The 22,518-nt window shown below is 39.3% G+C and overlaps 1 protein-coding gene across 1 annotated transcript in view; it reads left to right on the top strand.

Moving 5' to 3' along the window:
* Nucleotides 1-12,535: 12,535 nt before the first annotated feature.
* LOC124171319 (recombining binding protein suppressor of hairless-like) overlaps nucleotides 12,536-22,518 on the top strand; it is a 129,750-nt gene continuing 119,767 nt past the window's right edge. The window contains exon 1 of the mRNA XM_046550467.1: nucleotides 12,536-12,797. Within this exon, the coding sequence (XP_046406423.1) occupies nucleotides 12,648-12,797 (150 nt within the window). The 5' untranslated portion in view covers nucleotides 12,536-12,647. The remainder of the gene's footprint in view (nucleotides 12,798-22,518) is intronic.

Here is a 22,518-nt window from a genome sequence, read left to right as displayed (position 1 = left end):
GCTTACGCAATTATTGACCGCTTTTATACAAATTTCACAAAAATACGTACATCAAATGACCAGATTACCGTCCATCGTACATTTTCCCGAAGAGTCCATAGCATTGATTTCACGATTAGTTATCTAGATACCATCTTTTTATCGTTTCTCCGGTTTCTGGCTACCGAAAGGCAATCTGAATTATCAGGAAATTAATCTTCTCCATTTGCTTGCTTTATGTGTGACATAGAGCTGGAAATGTTGTCTTTACGTTGATGTGAAAATTTACGATAAAATCAAACTTTTGGGATCCCACCATAAGTACTGCCGAGTGCCACTTCGCTTCTGTGGTCCGAGTTTTTTAGGCAATGGGAAATAAATGCTGAAATTGAATGTCATTTCAATGCAAATGGTATTGAGGGAGAATCACATTGCTGGAATTCGACTGCTCGGATTGAGTTGGGGTCAAATCCTCGCCTGCTAATTCAGAGGTCGTGAGCCACGGATGGGTGGCTGTATCCAGTCAAGGAAAGGAGCAATGCGAACTCCTCTATGTTGGGTCCAAAAAAGCTTTTATGCGTAACCATATTTATTAAGTAATGTGATTACTGCGTAGCCTAATTTTTATTTTTTGTGAAATAAATCCCGTAAAAAGTAGAAAGTTTGAATGTTTCTTCAGTTTTACAATAGGGGTGTTGGAAAGGTTGAAAGTGAAAAAAAGTGATTTTGATTTTTTTATTTTGCCCCGTTGAGGTATTAGGGTAGAGTTCGGCTTGTTGCCGCTTGTGGCAGCACCTCTTGCTTTATTATATTTACTTACAAAATGTCGGCATTACGTCTTTTAACCGCATATATTTCGCGAATTCTCCATAGCAAAATATGTTTTACGTTACAAGTAAATGTGAGCAACGTGAATTCCTTGAGTATTATCCCGAAGTATGCTTAAGTCAACACCTCGACTCAAAATACTAAGGGGTCTTCTTAGATTCTCAGGATTCTAAACCGTATATCTTTTACATATCAAGCCAACCCAGTATATCAACCACGACCATACTCACGATTCTAATTTCAACTCCTGGGATAGTTTCTCAAACCAATGGGTATGATCGGTCCATTCGAATACGAATTTATCCCGGCAAATTGAAATATTCTTATTTTAGACAAATTCAAACTACTCAAGAGATCTCAAATTCCAAGTCTATTTGACATAAACTGCAGAAAGTTAATTTCAAAATTCATATGGGCGATGAAACACATAAGACAGACGAAATTTTCGAGATCGATCATAAAGTGTCTTTCATAGAATGTGTTACCAATGCCTCATCAGATTCTTGTTACTTTTACCAAGGCGATCTGCCTACCTAAATATAGAGCTAGCAAATTTCCTCTCCGCGGTAATGTAGAAAAAAAAGAGTCAAAATAGAGTGGCGTGCCCCGGCTGACCCGATGACGCATCTCGCTTGGCCTTCCGCGCACTGCACCGCAGCTGGGGGCCGGCTGGGCGGTTTCCCACGAACCCCCCCTCCCCCCACTACCTAACCCCCACCCGGACCCCCCTTCGGACCCTCGGACGAGAATGCGGCCAGCGCTGCATTTAAACTCCCCTGCAGTTCACGGCCACCGATCCGAATGAAACGGAAACTCCCTTGGATAGTCACTCCCATAGCACCTCGGGACACTTTCTTCACCCCATTCATCCACGTCAGGGGTTGGAAAACCTTTCGTGGCTGTCGGCTCGAGTTGATACAGCTATGCGAGACCTAAACGAGATCACGTGACAATAATGTTGATACATATAGCTTCGGGTTCAAACGGATTGCTGTAACTCATTATGGTACGAATGAAACGGAAAGTTTTTTAAGATTCCACGAAAATATTCTTGGATTAATTCACCGCCGTGTCGGCTCTTTAGGCAGTTTTAAACGGGGCACGGAATTGCGCAGGTTAAAACTGCACTAATTTCTAAAATGGCGTGGAATTGCGCGAATGCACGAACGAAATTAGAACAGGTGCTATTTTGCCATCTCACGTTCACGCATTCTCGCATGTGTTCTAGCAATTCACCGCTTTACACGACGCAACTTTGACTGCGCCTTCGTACACACCTCAGATTGTGCAAGTACGTGCCCCGTGTAAAACGGCCTTTTGGAGTTTAAAATTCAGCGGAGCTGAAAAAAATTACAAAAGACTGTCTACCGTGGTCGGTAAATTTGTCATTATAATGGTTGAATCTTACGAAGTTTTTTATTTCTATCAAATTCATAGTGTCATTCCTTTCAGAAGACTTCACTGAAAGATGCAACAAAGAAATTGAGAGTTATCAGCAACCTTGGAGAAAAACCTCCGCTGAAGTAAAAAACAAGTTAATTTCACCTTACCATATTCCGATTAAACGTAAAAATAAATTGACAGGTGATGAATACGAATGCTTATATCGGAGGAAAACATCCCTTGGCTTTTGAACTGCACACGGCCCCAAAAATAAATGAAAGCCATCCTTATTACAATGAGGATTTTGGTGAAAAATAACCTTGCTTGGGTGTGCAAATAAATATTTGGTCTCAACAGTTTTTTCAGAGTGCTTTTTAATGTAAAAATAAATGGTTGGCTGGTGAAACATTGTTAGCAGGGTAGTTATCGGAGTATTGTGAACACATTCAAAACTCGTGGAATACCGAAAGCTGAGATATTCATAATTTAGATGGTCTTCCATCGTTACAGACGTAGAGATTCTTTATCGAAAGTGTGTATAACTTAAATTCTGTTCCTTGCTAATTTATGAAAATATCATTTGAAAGTACAGGCATTTTCATTCCACGTAAACATAAGTACCAATCTTACGAGCGAGGCATGAAAGGTTTCTGAACTCCTGTAAACAGCTCTACTTAGTTACGGTAAAGTCTGTGCTTCCTCATGATATGTTTTTAATCCGACCTTAATATTACCCGCCGGGAATTCGAATTTTGAATATGTACTGAGAAATATTAGTGCACGGTATCAACAAATGTTAGCCCTATGAAACACACGGGGTTAATAGTTTTGCCAGATTCGAGTTTTCCGAGCGACTTCGCCTCCTCTCGTAAGAGGCTTTACTGTATTATAGCCTTTTCACAGTATTTACGCAGTGCATTGGGTAAAGATATTCTTCGATATATAAGTACGAAATAATTCGTCTGCGGACTTAATTTTTTTGGATACTACTACTTATTTATTTATTTATTTATTTATTTCAAAAGCCCACATACAGCAATTATTGCCAATTTACAGTGGCGCAATAATAAGATAATAAATAATATATAACAAGAAATAAAATACACATAATGTTACGGGAATCACATCAACCTAAAATATGCAAAAAATCACGTACATAGAATATAACGAGAATCAAAACCTCGAAATTAAAGGACACAAGTATATTAAACTAAGGAAAATTGTAGCAATGGTAAGAAATGGGAACAACCAGTATGGGTACTACATAGGTGACTCGCAAGCCAAGAACTATTTCACAATGCATGATGGGTCAAATCTTAGTTTGAGGTTACCCAGCATCCAAGGATTGCGCTAAAATTTAAGTTTTATAGAAATGTGGACATAGAAAAATAAATATCATGTAGGGCAGGCAGTGGAGGGGTATAGGAACAGAATGGGGATAGGATTACTAGATGTGTGCTTTTGCCTTCCGAGGAGTAGTTTCACGTTAGCAATGGATACCTTAGTGATGCTCAATGTACTTATCTCATTTGGTGGAAGATTAAATGTCACAGCCAATAAGTATGAACGAAAAAATCAAGCGTCCCTGCTTAAATTATACCAGCTACATATAAACTCAGGAATGAGTAACTGTATTCTCTGTAAAGTCTTCATGGAAGATATTTTGAAATAAATATTACAATTTCCGTCATTTTAGCTTATCAAGAATTTTTATTCCCGCCGCTGCAACTCATTAATCAGTATTTTTGCGATGTAATAATAAGTTTTTGTTGTCATGAAGATTAAATAAACACTCTCGAAAGTTGAAATCATAGAAAATACGTGATGCACTCGGATAAATTCACGGAAGGAAGACCCAACAACTGTTTCAAAGCAGGATGATTGCCACCCATGACCGCCATTTGGGCTTTTTAGGTGCAACAGCGCAGGTAAAAGAACCTTTTGAAAGCCTCTTTTATCATCACATAACTATTTTTTCCTATTTTTTCCGATTACTGCTTCCAGGTGACCGTAATTTTTCAATTAACAATTAATTTCGGATTCGTGGAGAGCTATAGGAGGGGAGAGCCAATTACCCTGCTGGTGCGTTACTGCACTACGCAGATTCAGATGTAATGTAGAATCCGCGCTTCGATAAAATAACTACAAGTAAAGTGGAGGCTGTAACAATGGAAGGATGGCCGGCCATTCAAAAACAATCAATTCCTACGTCAGAATCAATGATACGTGCGTCACAATGGAGAAGGATGACAAGGAAAATGAAGCGCAAACATTTAAGCGTCGAAAAACGTGAATAGCGAATATTAAGGTGTAAAAGAGCGTTTTTTCCGCAAATAAACCCTTAAAAAGCCTGTACTACGACTAGAATTTCGTCGTAATATGCATCATATTTAGGTCTATTAGCCTGCCCATTCAGACAGCCTTTTCCCCAACAAGCGTTCAGCCAAAGTATGAGGCCTGGGTATCTTCATTGGGTAGACCCTCCAGAATATCTGAGATCCAATCTAAGTGCTGGAATGGTATAAATCAAATCACTTTTCCACATTTTTTCGGAAACCAGAGGGTGTGTGGCGCTAAAATTACGGCAAGGCTAGTTACGAAATTATTTGAAAAATAGGCGTTAGAGACAATTCTTTGGCAATTGGCTGGATAGACTGTCAGTAAACGCTGTACCTACATCTCTCACAGGGAGTAAATACATGATAAATATGAAAATGTGTGTATATGAGTGTATTTGCCGAATGAATCAGGGAAAAGACACTCCAGAATCACCGGTGAAGGATAAAATTAAATAAAGAACCATCAAGACTGATCAATTTACTTTTTACACGAATATGTGAGAGGATAAAAGCCATTTCATCATTTAGAATTCACATACGGGAGCAGCGCGCGAATAAATTTCCAAGAAAGCGACATCATTATCACTCACAATCCGTGCCAGGCTGCCCACTAGCTAGAGATTTTACCGAAAAATTAAGATATGTGTTCTTTAACTAAAATTCAATCTCGTAGCTGATAAGCAACCTGTATAATTAAAAATACCGTTTGGAGAAATGATATTATCCAATTTCCGCCGAAAATGGTCTTGAAATGCATCTCCACGTGAGTAAGATATACCGAAGTCACCGAGTTCTTTCGTCAAGCATCCTGAGATTTACCAATGGTGGTATTATGACCAATTAAACCTCCATAGATGCATGGTATTATAATTATTCAGAATTCTGAGCGCAAATTAGGGGATCCTTGATCGATAACCGGCCAATTTTTCCTCTTTGGAAGTATTGCAGTTCACTCCTCCCGTCGGAAATATCACCAAAATAATCAGCCTCAGTAAAAAATGCGAATCATGAAATAAAATGTAGGGGTAGAACTATGGTCGACTGGCCATCCATCCCAAAATGAAGGCTGCCGATACATACAGCTAACAAGGCAGATTACGAAAATGTTTGGTTTTAAATCTTCTTCATTATCAACCTAATGTACCGAAAACTACCAACCAAAGTGTACCTCTTCATTCCTGACGTCCTATTAGAAATGAGAATCTTGTGGCAGTAGGTGGAAATAAGAGTATCTGGAATCATATGTCAGGCATAGGCGCCTGAAAAGACATAGCATACCAAATAGTTCGATATTAATTGGCCAGTGTTGTCACTTGTCAATGAAGATGCAAATATAGGGTCGGATGAGAGAAATTGCAATTAATTTGCCATATGAGAAGTTGGAGATATATAATTTTCATTGGAAGCCCTGTAGGTACATAAGGTACATTAATAATGGATGGTTTCCGAGAAATAATCCTCCTATTCCACTGAGGGTCAATAAAAAATGATCATTAAAATACTAACATTAACGTCTTAGCCCAAGCTCCATATCTTCACTTCCAAATATTTTGTGAAGGGAAAAGCAATTCAGTCAACAGGCATTAACTATGCAAAGGAAATAAAAGCGCTCCTCTAATACAAAAATTAAATATTTGACTCACAATTATCAAAAAAAATACGAGACAGGTTTTACTTCATATTAATGGCTACATTCTGTGAGTCATCACTCTCATTGATGTGATTTTTGTTTGCACGTATGCACCTAACCTGTGCGCCAAAATGATAAAATCATTAATTTTTTATGAGGCCACAAAATACGAAGGAATACCAGTGATGGCTATATCACGGTATAAGTCAAAATGAAGTCTGATGAACCTGTTCGAAAACCAACTGCTGAGGTTCTCAAAAGTATATCATTATATAGATTTTGTATTACCTTAACAATTCATTGGCTAGAAATTTTTCCTCTTTATTGTTGTTTTTCTGTTAAGGCGTTAACTATTAAGATAGAGTTAAATTATTTTCATAACTACCCTCATAACTTGGTCTTCCTATCTTGGTTGCTCTATAGAATATCGTTTTGGCTGAGAGATATAATTTTCTTTGGAAGCCCTGAAGAATATAAGGTAAGTACATTAATAATGAATGATTTCTAAGAAATAATCCTTCAAATATTATCTTAGTAAGTAAATAGACTTTGAGCATGTGCACATATAACCAATGAAAAAATCTTCATACTAATACTCAGTGGTTTTCATTGTGTTCGTACACAAACTAATTGTTGAGAGTTATCTTCTTTGCCATCGTATTTTACATTATGTCAACTCTCGAGCTGTATCAAATCAAAACCGACTTTTGGATCCCTGAGAATGTGTCACAATTATATCTACTCTCAATATTCAGAGTAGATCAGTAAAAAAAATTCTTTCTGTTTTCTCGTTTTCTACAAGGCACACTATATCCACCACTCTACACGGCATCCATTTGACGTATAATGTGCCTGGGAAAATTTCGCAGTGGAAAAAAATCATTTGCCTTGACCGGTAACTTGCACTCATTCGGCAAATTATAAATCCCCTGGGAAACTTTCGCACTTTACGTGTACTTTCGAAAACGCCGTAAAGGCACTCCGCCGGAAAATCCGCGGGTATTTCCTTTCATGAAGAATAAAATGATGTATGCATGCGCTCATGAGGACGTGGGACGAAATCTGAATCATCACCTACTACTGTGTGAGGTAGAGGTTGTATTTACGTTTCTTCGATTCGCCGTCCCTGCGAAATCAAGTCGGACGACAACGCGCCACTCGATGGCTGGCGGGTAAACACGGCGCTCCTTCCGTATGAAAACACTCGAGGGAGGCGGCATTGTTTCCCGCCGATGGCCGGCCATCCTCGCTCCGCGTCGCGATCGATAAGGGCGGCATCTCGCGATAAAATTGCCCGTTCGCTCCCTCCTCCCGAATGACTGCTACCGCTCGTCTACGGCCGTCATCGATTGGCCCACGTGGGAACGAAAGCACGTGGTGCTCGCGGAAGAATTCCCCCTCTCTCCGGCACCCCCTCCGATGCCCCCCCGCAAACTTTTCGTCTTCCTCCAGTCAAATGGCGGCGCCCACGAACCTAGACGCTGCATCCGAGGAGTGGATCCTGCGTGTCCCCTCAACTAATTCGGCCCTATTATTACGATTAACTCCTAACGGAATAAGGCAGCTCTAAGATTGATTTCACTGAACACAAGCGGTGTAACCTAAGAGTAGATATGAATAAATGCCTGTCTACATGATGCATTAACACGCACTAGTTAACGTTTGATTGCATGAACGATTTTTGTGGACCGGAACGGAACATGAACAAATGCATGAATCAAACTATAGCAGGTTCTATTTTCTGTTACTGCATTCACACATGTTAGGTGATTATATGGTTCATTTTGGCGTTCATTCTCGCTGTGATACATTTATACTTGTACGATCTAATGTGCCGTGTAAACAGGGTTTATGGGGGATGATCCATAACTGCGCCTGAGACCAATATTGAAATCGCAAAATCCAAAAACAGGTAATGGATCCGATTGTCTGAGTACGGCGATAGGTTTTTTTCATGTGTTTCCTTATTTCCGAGGGAAATTTTGCTACCATCAAAAATGAGAAACGCGAGAAAGAACTTAGAGGCTTTTCATAAACTACATTTGCTAGTTTTTTCCATTTTACATAATAGTACTGTAGCAAGGGTTTCAATATTAGCCTTCTTAGCTTATGGTTACTGCAAGGCTGCCTTGAGCGCTCTTTAATTTCTCTACACTGAGGTCCTAACGCTGCACCCAGTGGTGTAACTAGGACTTGGCACCACGGGGGAGGGGAGGAATTGATCAAATTGAATGGGACACCACACTGGGTAATAATGCACGAAATTTTGCAAATTTTGAAATGGGAGTATTAATTATATGCCTATTTACTCTGAGGATGCAAGTAGCTTCAACGCACAGCCGTATTACCTCACGAAAACGTACATTCGTAGGAACTTGTTGTAACAATGAAAAACCAGTGGATTCGATCATTATGTAGGCTTATTCATCCATAGTGAACTTCCAAAACTAAATTTGAAACGATTTAGTTCATAATTAGCTTCTTTTTATGAATTTCTTCTCATCAAGCTGCACTTTTCCACAGATTTTAACAACCACCCTACGTGTTTTAACAGGCACTGTCATCGCGAATATGAGACGCCCCGCGTGTTTCACTGCATTTCTCTAAGGGTATTATGGAAAGTCCAATTGGCTAGCATTTTACCCTGAATTAATAGTAAGCACCAAAATCTCTGGGCCTTCTCTGCGATGGCAAGTTCGGTCACTACGTCTCTTCGAGATCAATTCGATAACCCTTTCCATTTCACCACATATTCTCAATTCAATTTTCTCCCTCTTTTCATTAGAGTTTTCATATTACCCTTGCTGAGACTACAGTAATATCCCTCATGTTTACATCTTTGCCATAAATTTGAATTTCACGATCGTTTTTGTGCACGTTTAGGAATAAGTTTACCTATACTCAAATAAGGGCGCTGAAAGAAAACATCATTCAGATTATTCTTGTCCGTACGCCAGCGAAACACGGCCAGTGAAAGTACCTCGTCGTTTTCTTATGTGCACGCCCCAATTCTAGCGGTCATGATCCCAGAGGAAATCGATAAGACCTTTTTTCATCAATTGTACTTCTAAAAGGAAAAATTCTCCTGAATGTCAACCAAACATCAATGCCGAGACGAAGATTTTACTCATTTATTCGTGTTTCGTATGAAATAGCGGTGTGCAATATATTTACCGAATAATTTTTATGCAAGTACCTGAATGAATGAGTCCTTAGATAAATACTTCAGCCACCGAGTGATTATACGGGTGACCTAACGAATACACGAGGATGAGATGAATGCCCAACCAGAATTAAACTATACAAGCGTGGGGGACTTTTCGAAGGCTCCATTCCGAGTAATAGTATTCCATGATACTTATTCACGTAATGAGGTAACTCACACGGGTATTATAAATAAAACTTCTTCTTGCCGCAGTGTTGAAGGACAAAGAAACTTAAATTGGCAATAGGGCGGTTTCCTATTTTTTTAAATTGCCTAAATCGAAAGATTATTTCTCCTGGAGTATGTAATTATTTGCTTTTAGATTTTTAAATGACGATATCTATTTTTCGCGATTCAATGAAAAGTGAACATTTTCAAGCCCGTGGATGCGGCCATTTTGCCATGAACTCAATATAACGTATACCCTTATTTAATGATTTCAACGGGCGGAAACTACCAACTCGGATCACAGAGGGGATTGTTCCCATTTTCCATTCAATTATCATTGGTGGAAAACGTTAAGTAGTTTTTCATTCGGCACAATATTTGAATTTAATTATTTTCCTGCCTCGGTGGAGGCGGGGTAACGTTATCGCCTGCCAAACAAAAGGTCGCGGGTTCGAGTCCCGCCTGGTTAGGTCTCCCTGGTCCTGGAAATGGTTGTTTGTGTTCGTTTACTTGTTACATTTGTTGAATACCCCGGTATAAAATGGCCAATAAGAGCTGTACCTGGTGGTTTGAGCATGAAATAAGATAAAAATTTACGCCATTTATTTACACTATTTGTCCTCAAAAAGTAAAACATTATATTTCAAAATAGAGAAAAAAAATATAAAAAAGTAGAAAAATGGACAAAAAAAAACAAAAAATTCTTTAATTCAAAAAATCATAAAAACTAAACAAACTATGGAAAAAAATATGCTGATATAATTGTTTGTTTTCCACCCGGACTCTTTCCGACGCCATTTGTGGGTTATGTCTAGTTTTTATATCTTATTATTAAAATAAGACAGTGAAATATTTCCACTGAGTTTTATTATTACACAACGCGTTTCGTCGTTACAAACAACATTGTAACGACGAAACGCGTTGTGTAATAATAAAACTCAGTGGAAATATTGCAATGTCTTATTTTAATAATATCAGGAACTTCCGCCATATAGTGCCCAACATCATACAAGATATTTTTGTATCTTCTTTATTTTAAGAGTGTATCTCACGCGCTCACTAGTTAGCCTGTCCTACATCTTCTCCTTCACTGTCACTAAAAAAAGATAACACTGGACCCTTTACACTTGTTTGTGCCAATAGTCCGCTCCGTGAATTTAAATGAACAACCAATTCCGCTGAAGAGGTGGAAATTTTTACACCGGCAGCTGGACCTGTGCCCGGTATATAAACCGGGGAAGAATTTGTGCTGTTGTTGTTGTCGACCGATTTCAGCGGATCATTACCATCATCACGAAGTTACAACTAAAAAATTGCAAAACTGAATAGGCTCTTGATGAAGGATCTGGTACTTTCCCGGCGAATGTTTTTGATGAAGTCTTCACGGGAAATCAGCCGGGTCCAGATTGGCATTGCTGTCAACATTTCAATGGCCTTCTCTGCCATCGTCTTCAGGGCGAAGGCAGAGCCCTGCAAATCTTGACCCGGCTGATTTCCAGTGAAGACTTCATCAACATGAATAGGCTCTTCTTTAACCGGTTGAAGACAGTTAAATCCTGATGTGTTGAGTAGAAAACTGCTTCGTTTTATTCTCTGCCCGTGCGGAGAATTCCATAAAGTAGGTCTATACTTTAATTCCCGGTCATCAATTAAATTTAATTTAATTCATGGTCTGGAGTATTAGTGTCCGTCTCCTAATCTCCTAGGAGTGTTTTGTTTGGTTGTGAGTCGTGCTATTGTAGTGTGGGTCCCAAGTTCAAATAATGAGCTGCAGCCTTGGAACTCGCCAAAACAGAATAATGTTGGGCCAGAGAAAGGATCTGCCCCCCTCCCGTAGTCTGCATGCGTGAAATTCATTCGCATTTGGCATTTTCCCTCGTGAAAACTACCCTCACATATCCAAAATCAACCGTGGAGTTAAAGAAGAAAAAGATTGAGAAGGAGAAAGCATACCTTTCCGTCATAGCATATCATCCCGATCAAGATGAATGATTTTTTCGCCGTGGATTTTTCGCACAATTTGTACATTGTGGGTGACTCCGTAAAGTTACCACCGTGGCTAGTCCCGGAATTCTTAAAATATCTTTATGTAACTATGGATTTAAGGTGGATATAGCAGGGGGTCTAAGAGACCACTCTTTCTACATCCCCCTGCCCCCTGGAAACGAGAAAAAGTCATAAATATTAGCTTTCTATCGCCCGCCGCTTAGATTTATCGTAGAACCTACTCCCAAAGTATCCAGGTACTAGCAGTATTATAATTCCTTAGGTTTTATTTCAAATTCGTTTTAAACATAAATTATCATGTGCTATTTAAAATTACTTTATCTAACCTTACATTAACCTTTTCGTGATTTCTTCCTCTTGATCTTCTTTTAATTTCAAAATGCTGTCCTAAAATACAAAATACAACCCACCTTCCGCCTTTGAAATTCAAAAGTGTAAATGCCACAATTTAAAATGCATAATATTTATCTCCTTTCCTTGAAAATAAGGCGCACTAAATTAATTTTTTGAACATGAAATAGGTTCCTCGTGGCATTGCAAAATCTAAGTTATGCATTTTTAAATCGACAATTCCACCCCAATTATATATACCTGTCTACGCTACTGTTTTTATGACCTTACCCGGATGAAATCCCGAAAGATAATCTCCCGCCATCTTAAAGTTTTGTACCTTTGGATAGGAAAGTGTTGGTTTCATCCTAAGGGCTGTCCTATACCCTGCCTACAGTCGTTTGCAAACTCACTCATGAGCTTTTAAATGCATATTTAGTATAGACTATCAAATTTACGGGTTGCGTTGTACGAAGCTGAGATGGCGAAGTTAAATAACAGAAAAAGGCAAAAACGCTCACGCTTAAAAATGAAATGAAAAATATTCATTCTGTAGTCCTACCACTACCCACACAAAAGCCCCTTTCTCTGCATGAAACTGCATCATCTGCCAAAAGTCCGTTCTTACTCCAACAAAAACATTTACCTTTGCTCACAGGCCGAGTACGGCGGCGGTGCTTACAGCGTGGCGTACGAGCAGCAGACCCAGCCGACCGCGCACCACGGCGAGGAGGAGGAGGCACACCAGTCGGCGTGGCCGCACCACTCGTCGGAGCAGATGCAGCAGCGAAGTGAGCACCCCCCGCCACCCACCGGCCCGCACCACGCCTCGCACCACCACATGACGCAAACGCCCTTCGGAGACGCAGTGGGCGCCTCGCCCGTCTCACCGCCACACCACCACGGACCTCCGCAGTACTTCGGACAGGTAAGCGCCGTCCCGCTCCACCCGATTGGCAATTTACCATTCATCTCCCTCACCCTTAGTCCTCTTGGGAATTTTCGGGGTTTTTCATATTCGCAAAATGGTCGTTTTTTTAATTCAGCGCTACAAATACATCAGAATTCACTGGCGTAACTATGGGGGGAGGGGAGATGAGGGGGATAGAGGCAAAGCCACAGAGAAATAAAAATAATATTCAAAACTATTGTCTAGGTTTGACTTATAGTAAATTTTAACGTAACCTTTTAATGAAACACAAATTTTAAGCGCTAAAATTATGTAAAATGTATTTGCAGGCATGTCATTTTTCCAAAATTCTCCTAAAAGAGGGGGTGGTGGGTGGGAGGTCGCCCTTCCTCATCCCCTTTCTACCCCCAAAGCATAGTCAGTTAAGCCACTGTTAGAATTGATAGTCTAATTCCAAAAAAACTAACATTGCAAGTTTGTGATAAAATCACGGAAAAAGTGTACATGCGCTAAATTACGGGGTAAGTGCACTAGTTATGTTCCCCGATTTTCTATTTAATTATATTATAATTGATATCCACAATATCATGGGATGGCTTACTGCGGTATTACTAAATGTAGAAGTGCAATAGGTTTCACTTGGTAACAATAGTCCGGCCTTCGTACTTTGAATCTCTTTTGGGGAGGTAAATGTTTATGAATAACTACCAAAGTTAGCTTCTCTGATATCAATAGTGCTGCGCACTATTCAAAATACAAAGAATGGACTGTGCCACTAAGTGATACCCTCAATTAAAGGAAATACGGTAATGTCCTCCATTGTGCGCGTTTTCAGTGACCTATCGTTTTCCAAGTACACATTCAACTACAGCTCTTCTTTGAAATTCATTCTTGGGTCCAAAAACTGGTATGGTTCTTGCGTGGCAGATGGGTCCTTCTTAAAACAACTAGTGCACGCTTAGCCTCCTCAACATTTGCCTACGGAAAAGTGGAGTCTTTTTCTTTCATCTGGGACACAGACATTCAAATAGACCGTTGTATGTCCAACATTTTAGGCTTCAAAACACGCCAAAACATAATCAGAAAACGAACAAAAATGGCGATTTAAATTATAAACGTTATATCAAGCAGCAAACCTTTATTGTTGAACGAGATAAGTTTAGAGGAGGAGAGAGTTTATTGCAAGATAAAAATCAAAGACGGAATAACCAGTTTGAAGATTCATTGGAGGGATGATATACAAGGATTAAAGAAGTGAAAGAGGAAAGATTGCTAGCGGGTATATGGTTGGGTCATTTGGTTTAAAACTGGTCTTATCCGTATAGATAGGCCACACTCTTGAGTGAATTGCCAAGCGGTTCACCATACAGATAGATTTTATCACGATAGTAAGGGATGATATACAAGGATTACAGAAGTGAAAGAGGAAAGATTGCTAGCGGGTATATGGTTGGGTCACTTGGTTTAAAACTGGTCTTATCCGTATAGATGGGCCACACTCTGAGTAAATTCAATCGCTGGCCAGTTAACTCTCTGGGTATTCATACTAAATGAATAATATAGCAACATTCCACACTAAGATATTTAATGCACCTCGAACAGTTTCGACGCACCATTCGTCATCATAAAGAGGTGCGGATGGACATACACTAAAGGGTATTTACATGCACAGATCTGGTAGGCAGTAGGAGGAGGGATAATATTTGAAGGAGTGATTGCATGGCTGAGAAAGTAGTGAGACCAAGTTTTTGAAATGGAAAACCGTTTGGGGTGGTTGAGACATACATACTTGGCAAGAAACAAAAGAGAATATAAATTTGTCTGCGCACATTCCCTCCATCTCATCCAAAAAGACTTCTCTCTTCCTCATCCTTGTTGAACTGAGTCTCTCTCCTGGTATATTGTATAGTTAAACATCCCTCCAGTGAATCTTCCAACTGCTAACTCCGTCTTTGCTTTATATCTTACAATAAACTCTCTCCATTAAACTTATCTCGTTCGACAATGAAAAGTTTGCTGCTTGATGTAACGTTTATAATTTAAGTCGAATACGGTAGATATCGGTTATATTGGCCACGGAATACTTGGGGCAGCCACTTACTTGGGACAAGTCTCTATAAGAGAATCGCATTAAAGATTTACCGTGAGTACTATCAGGATTTGGAACGAAACGGTACTTTAACACATTCAGTGCGGATGACATATATATATGTCATGAGGGCTTTTCCACTCAGGCGGATGACATAAATGTATGTCTTCGGGAGTACGCTTTTCCGCTGGTCACTAGGGTGGTCCGAGCGCGCCTAGCGTTCCTTTTTCACCCTCCCGCAGTTCGGGATTGACCTTACTCCATTGCGGAAGTGTCCGTTTCTAGTTCTACGTGTTCCTTCATTTTTAGTGTTTTTTTGTTTACTTTAGTGCTATTTTTGGAACAATTTGGCAGGTTGAGATTTTTCTTTTCATTTCCTTCGTCTCTTTTCCACCATTGGTATCGTAAATATCATAATCATGTCTTACATATGGATTATTTTTTTAAATTTCTTTTTTTACCTTCATTTTTAATTTATTCATATTTTATGTGCTATCACAAAAATTATGATAAGACTAACTTCTTTATTAAAGATATTTATCCCCGTTTCATACTCACTACATTATAAAAAAATGATATTAGTACGGTGCTTCAGTCAATGATGTTATATTTGAACTTCTTTTGCTAGGAAATTTTTTTATAAATGCAAATTACGTTTATCCTGGGTGATTTTTTTTGGGTCTTTTTTCTACTTTTACGGCATATTTTCTCATTCGTTTCCCTAGGTCAATCACCAATCCTCTATTCATTTCGATTTTACTTCATTTTCTGAGTTATTCATACGTGTTGGGCTAGTTGCAGATTTTCTTCCTTTTCATAAAAAAATAACATATTAATGGCGTATGCAACACTGCATTACAAAATCTACAGTATTGGTCTGTATTTTTTTACTCGTTTATTTGTTTCCTTAGCTTTGTAAACGACATTGCGGAAAAAAATAGACTCAAAGGTATTCTAAGCATTACGGCATTTAACCATTGTTCATTTCCCTTGAAATAGTATTTTTATCTTACTTTTTAATTTATTCATATCTTATGTGCAACCACAAAAATTATTATCAGACTTACTTTTTGTTAATAACGTGTATTCCCGTCTCAAAACTTACTATTTTATTCCAAAATGTTTCCATGCGGTCCATAAGGTCGTATTCTATACTTTATTAATAATTTTAAAATAATTATTGCAAATTACGTTTTTTACATAATTTGAGTTTTTTTCCTAATTTTACGGCATATTTTCTCAGTCATTGCTCCGCATCAATTACTTGTCCTCTGATCATCATGGTGTTTTCATTTTGTAGGTCATTAATACATTCTAGTGCTAGGTACATATACAGTCTTAATTTTCATAAAAACTAAGGTACTAATCAATACACTCCACTACACAAATTGTACTATTTTGCCGGATAATTTTTAAGGCTCAAGGTTGGAGTCCCTCCTTACCAGCGGCACTCCCAGAGATTATTTCAACTTGCAAATGATATTTTCTTTGAAATAATCCTCTCATAGACGGAGAAAAATGCAGAAAGCATTTTCCTCCGAAATCCTTCACCAAGGGCCTTCACTAAGGGCATAATGGATTGGAAGGTTTTGGACAGGGAGAACTTCAAACTTGGCTGGGCCTTCTTCTCCACATGGGCGCAATTAGGGTTAATACGATTTCAAACGATTGGAGGTCAGAATTAGTGTGAGTACCGATATTCGGGAGAAAATGTGCGATAGGTTTTTAGGAATGATGCAGGCTCTTCATTTCTCCGCTGACCGTGAAGGCATCCGTTGGACAGTGACTGCAATTTGCCCAGAATGTGAAGGTCAACCAGGGCCCTATCTAAGGCCTTGCTTTCAAATATATCATAAACATTTGTGAGAATTTTTATTGAAATGTTTCAATTTTGCAATAACTGTGAGGTAACATAGATTTTAAAAAATTTTTATCCCATAAATTTATATTTTTCTTGCCGTTCATTGTGTGTTCTACTTCTGTGACTTGAAAAAATTTAATCTACGGCCGTTGAAACAAAAAAAAATACACGTAAAGACTAATTCCAAGATATTTCCGTCATTAACCTAAGGAATCAATGGTAGAAGAAGTATTATAAACGGAAATATGAAAAGTTCACTCCTTCATACAAGGAAAATTGCATGTGTGTAATGCGGGTTGCGTGAATTGTCAATTACTGGTGACGGGTGGCATACATGTATGTCATTAGGGTTTTTTACAAATTGCTTGAAATAGAAACAAAAAAAATTGAAAATTCTGTTGTATTACTTCCAAGACCACCGTTATGAAGGAAAATCACCCATCCGTCACTGGAGGTTTCGGTGAAAATATCATCCGCATTGAATGTGTTAACGCATCATTGGCTTTTGCATAATACTATCATAAAGATATTCAATTTTTTTAACACTGGAAACCGAATTTGTGCGTTCTTTCTCTCCATGGGACTTATACAGAGCATTTATCCTCTTCAATCGTCACTATTACCAAGGGCGTACCCAGGATCATAACTGGTGGAGGGGGCAAGCCATGGTCTAGGGTGGGGGGCAAGCCAAGTCGTGACATTTTAGCATGGAAAAGGTGAACGAAACCAATATTTTAAGAAAATTATAACATCTCTTTGTTAGTTTATGGTATTATTTCCCAGAAAAAATAGTTTTATTTCAGTTACATATCGTATTCTAATACATATAATTTTTCGTGGGTTTAAAGAAAACTTGTTGAATACTTTCGTTTCAATTCAGTACTGATTTTGCTGAAAGACTTTTGCGATTTTTGCTTCTGGGGGGGCAGCTGCCCCCCCCCCCCCCCCTCGCTGGGTACGCCCATAGCTATTACTCTATCAATCTGAGGGACGTAAAAATGATCGCGTGATTCAGGCTTTAGATGCATGTGAAATTCGTTTTGGAACAACTTTCACGCAGGCCTAAGCTCACCATCATGTTTACGTCTAACTTAGCAGTTCATTTGTTTCCCTTGCCCTGCATACCGTTTTCGTCACCGTCAAAATTCGAAACATTGAATGACACTGACTGGGCCATTATGTGCCTTGCCTCTTGGTCATACCCATCTCCGTTCCTGAGTCCACCCATCCTAGCATGCGGCATTTGACCTTAGTAACCGCGACCCATTGTTCTCATATGACGGTGGCTTAATTACATGGACGATCCGTACACAAATAAGCAGCTGAGTCTAATGAATAATTCGCCTTTTAACTGTTCCGTGATTGACAATGCCTCATTAGCATTTGTGCTCATAGTAGCCACCGCTTTGAAATAGTATTAGCCTTTAAAGTCATAGCCAAAAAAGCATTCCGATGTAATTCGCTTCTTAGAGGGCACATGCACAGCTCTTTCCCTAAAGAAATTAAATATATCGTATGAATATGATATGGGATAAGACTACAGATTCTTTTCTTGTCCGTACGCTCTCTTGAAAAGAGTGTCTTTGACGGATTCCAGTTTTTGGCGTGGGATTGCAATGCGGCTCATTGTCAGTAAGGAGGGTTGATAACTACCATGTTTAGAGCCCTGTTTACACGCCACATTAACACGTACGACTAAATGTGTAAATGCATGAGCGATTTCGGTGGATCGGAACGGAACATGTACGAATGCGTGAACCAAATTAGAGCAAGTTCTATTTTCTGTTCATCCATTCGCACAAATAGGGTAGTTTCCTTCATCAAAGAAATCGAAATGCATTTATTGCGATTCCTTACCCACCATTAGTGTATTCATAATATACAAATTATATGGTTTTAGAAATCCCAGTGTAGACGAATGGCAATGGTCAATTTTAACCTCATTTGAAAAAGGCCAGATTGGCGCCCATGCGATTCCACTCCACGTGACGTCACAGGGGCCTAGTTTCTATACGAGTAGATAGGAGTTTTACATTGTCTGAGATTACCAATGCATGCATGAGGCACAGAGCTCAGGGAAACATGTCTTAATAATCACCCATTAAAATTACCTAAGTTCGGAAAGTTTCCTTCGTTTCAAAGGGTAATAATAATCCTTATTTAAGCCAAGCGCTACCTGCTATCACGGTACTATGCTACCTGCTAGCAGCCTGCGTCGTATCAGCGCTCAAGCCTCGCCCCAAGGTCACCTCACACGCCGGCAGCTGGAACCAGAAATACGTCACACGGACTTTTCCCAACATTGCTACTTAGCTGTCGCGTTTTCGCGCGCTTGAAAATTTTCACTTTTCGTTTAGTCACGACAAATAGATATCGTCATTCGAAAATCTAAGAGCGTGAAATGCTTACTCCATAAGTAATAATCTTTCGATTTAGGCAATAAAAAAATAATAGGAAACCACCCTATTGCACGGTACATTTTCGTGTTCATTCACACGTTTACACATTTAGGCATTAATTCTAACGATTAATGTATCGTGTGAACGGGCCTTAACGATTACACAAATTCAAGTCACAAGTGATGTGCTGAGCCACGAATATTACAATAGAGAATTTTCCTGGCGGACACTACATGTGCTGTCACCAAATGCGGATTGAAATGGGTTTACAAAAGTCACCACTCGCGACGCTGACGGCAGAGTGACTCTAATTTCAAAGGGAATCAATCTATAATTGGAGCTGTTATTTGAAATTCACATTCCAGATGATGCTATCTACAGATTTCTTTAACTTTTAATGCAGCTTCCGTTGATATCAATATAATTCAGATATATTTTGACTTCAGCAGGGCAAATATTGAGAATAAATTGATCGCTCTGCTTTTATCAATGCGCTGCGTATATATATGAAAACTGATGAAAAAGCAACCGTACGGGAAACATAAATCAAGCTTCTAAAGAACGGACATACGACCTCTTTAATGTAGTCCCCTTGTACTGAGCTATTGATGATTCAATGGTGGCAGACCAGGTCGGGAGAGCTCTACGGCCTCAATAGTGAAACAGAAAAGTAGCCTCCTATATAGCGTTATAACGCTACAACCATTGGAAACTATAGTTCCAATTCTATGGTGGCTTGAGGTTTCGACGGCTTGCATCCAATAACTTATTCGACTCAAGTCAATGTTTGACAGAGTTTGACTTTCGGTGGTCACTCCATGAGCGATCAAACTACCTTTCTTAAAAATATCATGAATAATGATAGTCGGCAAACACGATTTTCCGTGATCGGGTACTGTAAATAGCTACATGATTACCGATGGCTAGCAGATTGGCGAACTTTATTGCTGTTTATATGTCCACCTTTTTTCCATATTCGACGGTCGTAGTTATTTTCTTCAAGGAGCTACCGTATCTGTGCAATAGAAGCGCAAGTTTCACGTTATCAACGTCTATCGATGCCGATGGCCGTCGACTATTTAAGTCATCGAAGACCCTTCCAGTATTATCGGTTCCGTAACGTGATAAGTATGATATCGAGATGGTGATTTTGTTAATTAAAAACTATGATACTATTCTTAATATTTAAGTATTGTGATGAGGTGGTCCAGCGAGTAAAGTATGGGGTAAAGAACACGCATTACTTCAACCCTTTTAGTGGCTTCTTTTTGATTCGACATTGACTAAAGCCTGTGCTTTCATCGTGAAATTTTCATAGTATTTATAGTTGACCTTCGTCAGTGTATTCGTGTGCAAATAAAATTTGAAAATTTACCTCACTATTTTCTAAGCGTTAATTTTTATATTTCAAGCATGAAAAACTTTTTATGCAAGTTTTCAATACCTGAAACGTACAAAATTCAAACTTTCAAGAAGGTTCTAAACGACTCACTTAACGCGAGCAGGGACGAAATATGGATTAAGAGGGAAGTATTTCTCTATTACTTTCCCGGATTGTTCGGACACCCCTTATCAAAAACGTACGGGAGTACAGCATTTAATTTAATTGGCTCGGTTATTGCCGTTATTAGCCTATCTTTCCCAACGAGTGAATTGATACGTCGCGACGCGTCGCCGCATCGTGTTGGGTGGTGGAGGCGGCTGAGGGCGCTACGTTAGCCCTGGACGACCACAACTAGGAAGGCCGGCTTGCCGTTCAGTGGGACTCCTGGTGATTAAACGCGACGGCTCGTGTTGGACTTGATTCGCGCATCCACATTATAAGCATTAGCCGTAATGAACAAGTGCAGGAGGTTTGACATGGAAGACGGTACACCGATAGAAATCATCTATGTGAATGTAGGCTGCATTTTCTGGGTTTCACCGCGTCGTGGTTGCGTTGAGGGCAACAGTTGGCGCAGACGCCGCCGACGCTGGGCCGGAAGACGATCGGCCGCCGCGGCTGGCACAAAGGTATTCGGCGCCCACGACGACTACTAAAGTGTTATAGTGGTTAGAAGACGTTAATTAACTTCAGGACCACCGAAATCACTTCTGCCTCTCGCTTAAATAAACCTATTTTCTTCGCGTGTGTTTTTAGGATTAAATGGTAGAAGCCGAGCATAGTAGTTGAAGACGCCTGCTGGAGAGAATGCAGGAGAAACTGTTGTCCTCAACGCAACCACGACGCGGTGAAACCCGGAAAATGCGGCCTACATTACCAGCACACCGCGGAAGCCTTCGTATCATCTATGTGAACTTTGGATTTTCGACGCCCGGGCTTGTGATACAAAAATATTCCACACCGAACTGAAGAATACCATTATAACATGCCTACCGCTATGCTACCAGTATTTCACTCAAAGATTTTAGGTACGACCACATATTTGGTTGGAAGACGCCAATTAAATTCAGGACCACCAAAATCCCTTCTGCCTCTCGCATAAATAAACCTTTTTTCTTCGAGTGTTTTTTTTTAGGATTAAATGGTGGAAGCCTAGCATAGTAACAAGAGATTGGTATTTTTTTCAAACTGATTATTTAATTTAGAAAGGTTTCGGTACAGTTTGTATCATTTTTAGGTGCATTTCAACATTATCTCAACACATTGCGTATGATCACAAGAATTTCCGTTTTCCCTGAGGCATTCGTTAAGGACGTATAACGAGAAGTCTCGTTTTTATTGTCTACTCCTTTTATTCTGAATATTTAGCTTAGTTAATTTTTTATTCTTATATAACGGGAAATTATAATTAATGATGAGATTTTACATAAAAAGTACACTTTTACGTTTCCCTCATATATTTTTTGTTTAAATATAGTCATAATTTCTAAGTTACTACTTTCACGCATTCGCTTCATACCGAAATAACACCACACCTGAATCAGTACAAAAAATTCCATGGAAACTTATTTAAAAAATACAATGCACAATTAGGAAAAATGATTGTATATTAAGGTGTTCAGTTTTAAATACCTATCGGATGAGGGGTAAGAGTAATTTAAACACTGCCGCAAGTAACGAGTTAAACGTAGGCTAACATTTATTTTGAGTGGAACAGCCGTTTCATACGACACCGAACGCCACCTACGAACTGTATCGGAATCAAGCAAATTTTTTGTGTTAACTAACTACACCCTTGAATTAATAACTTATTCTTATCCTTATCTCTTTTCGCCTTTTAAACACAGCTTATTTAAGAAATTACGCGGTGACCCGAAAACATCGGGTACCTACGTCTCAAATTAAAAAAATTACTGCCATATTGTCTAAAAGCTGGGATATTTAAGTGTCCTTTTCCGACTAAAATCCAGAATTTAAACCTTTTCGCCGAATTAGGGAGTGCTTCC

This window comes from Ischnura elegans, chromosome X (assembly GCF_921293095.1).
Source record: "Ischnura elegans chromosome X, ioIscEleg1.1, whole genome shotgun sequence".
NCBI classification, from domain to species: domain Eukaryota; kingdom Metazoa; phylum Arthropoda; class Insecta; order Odonata; family Coenagrionidae; genus Ischnura; species Ischnura elegans.
The sequence above is the reverse complement of the archived record's forward strand: the minus strand, read 5'-3'. Positions and strand labels throughout refer to the sequence as shown.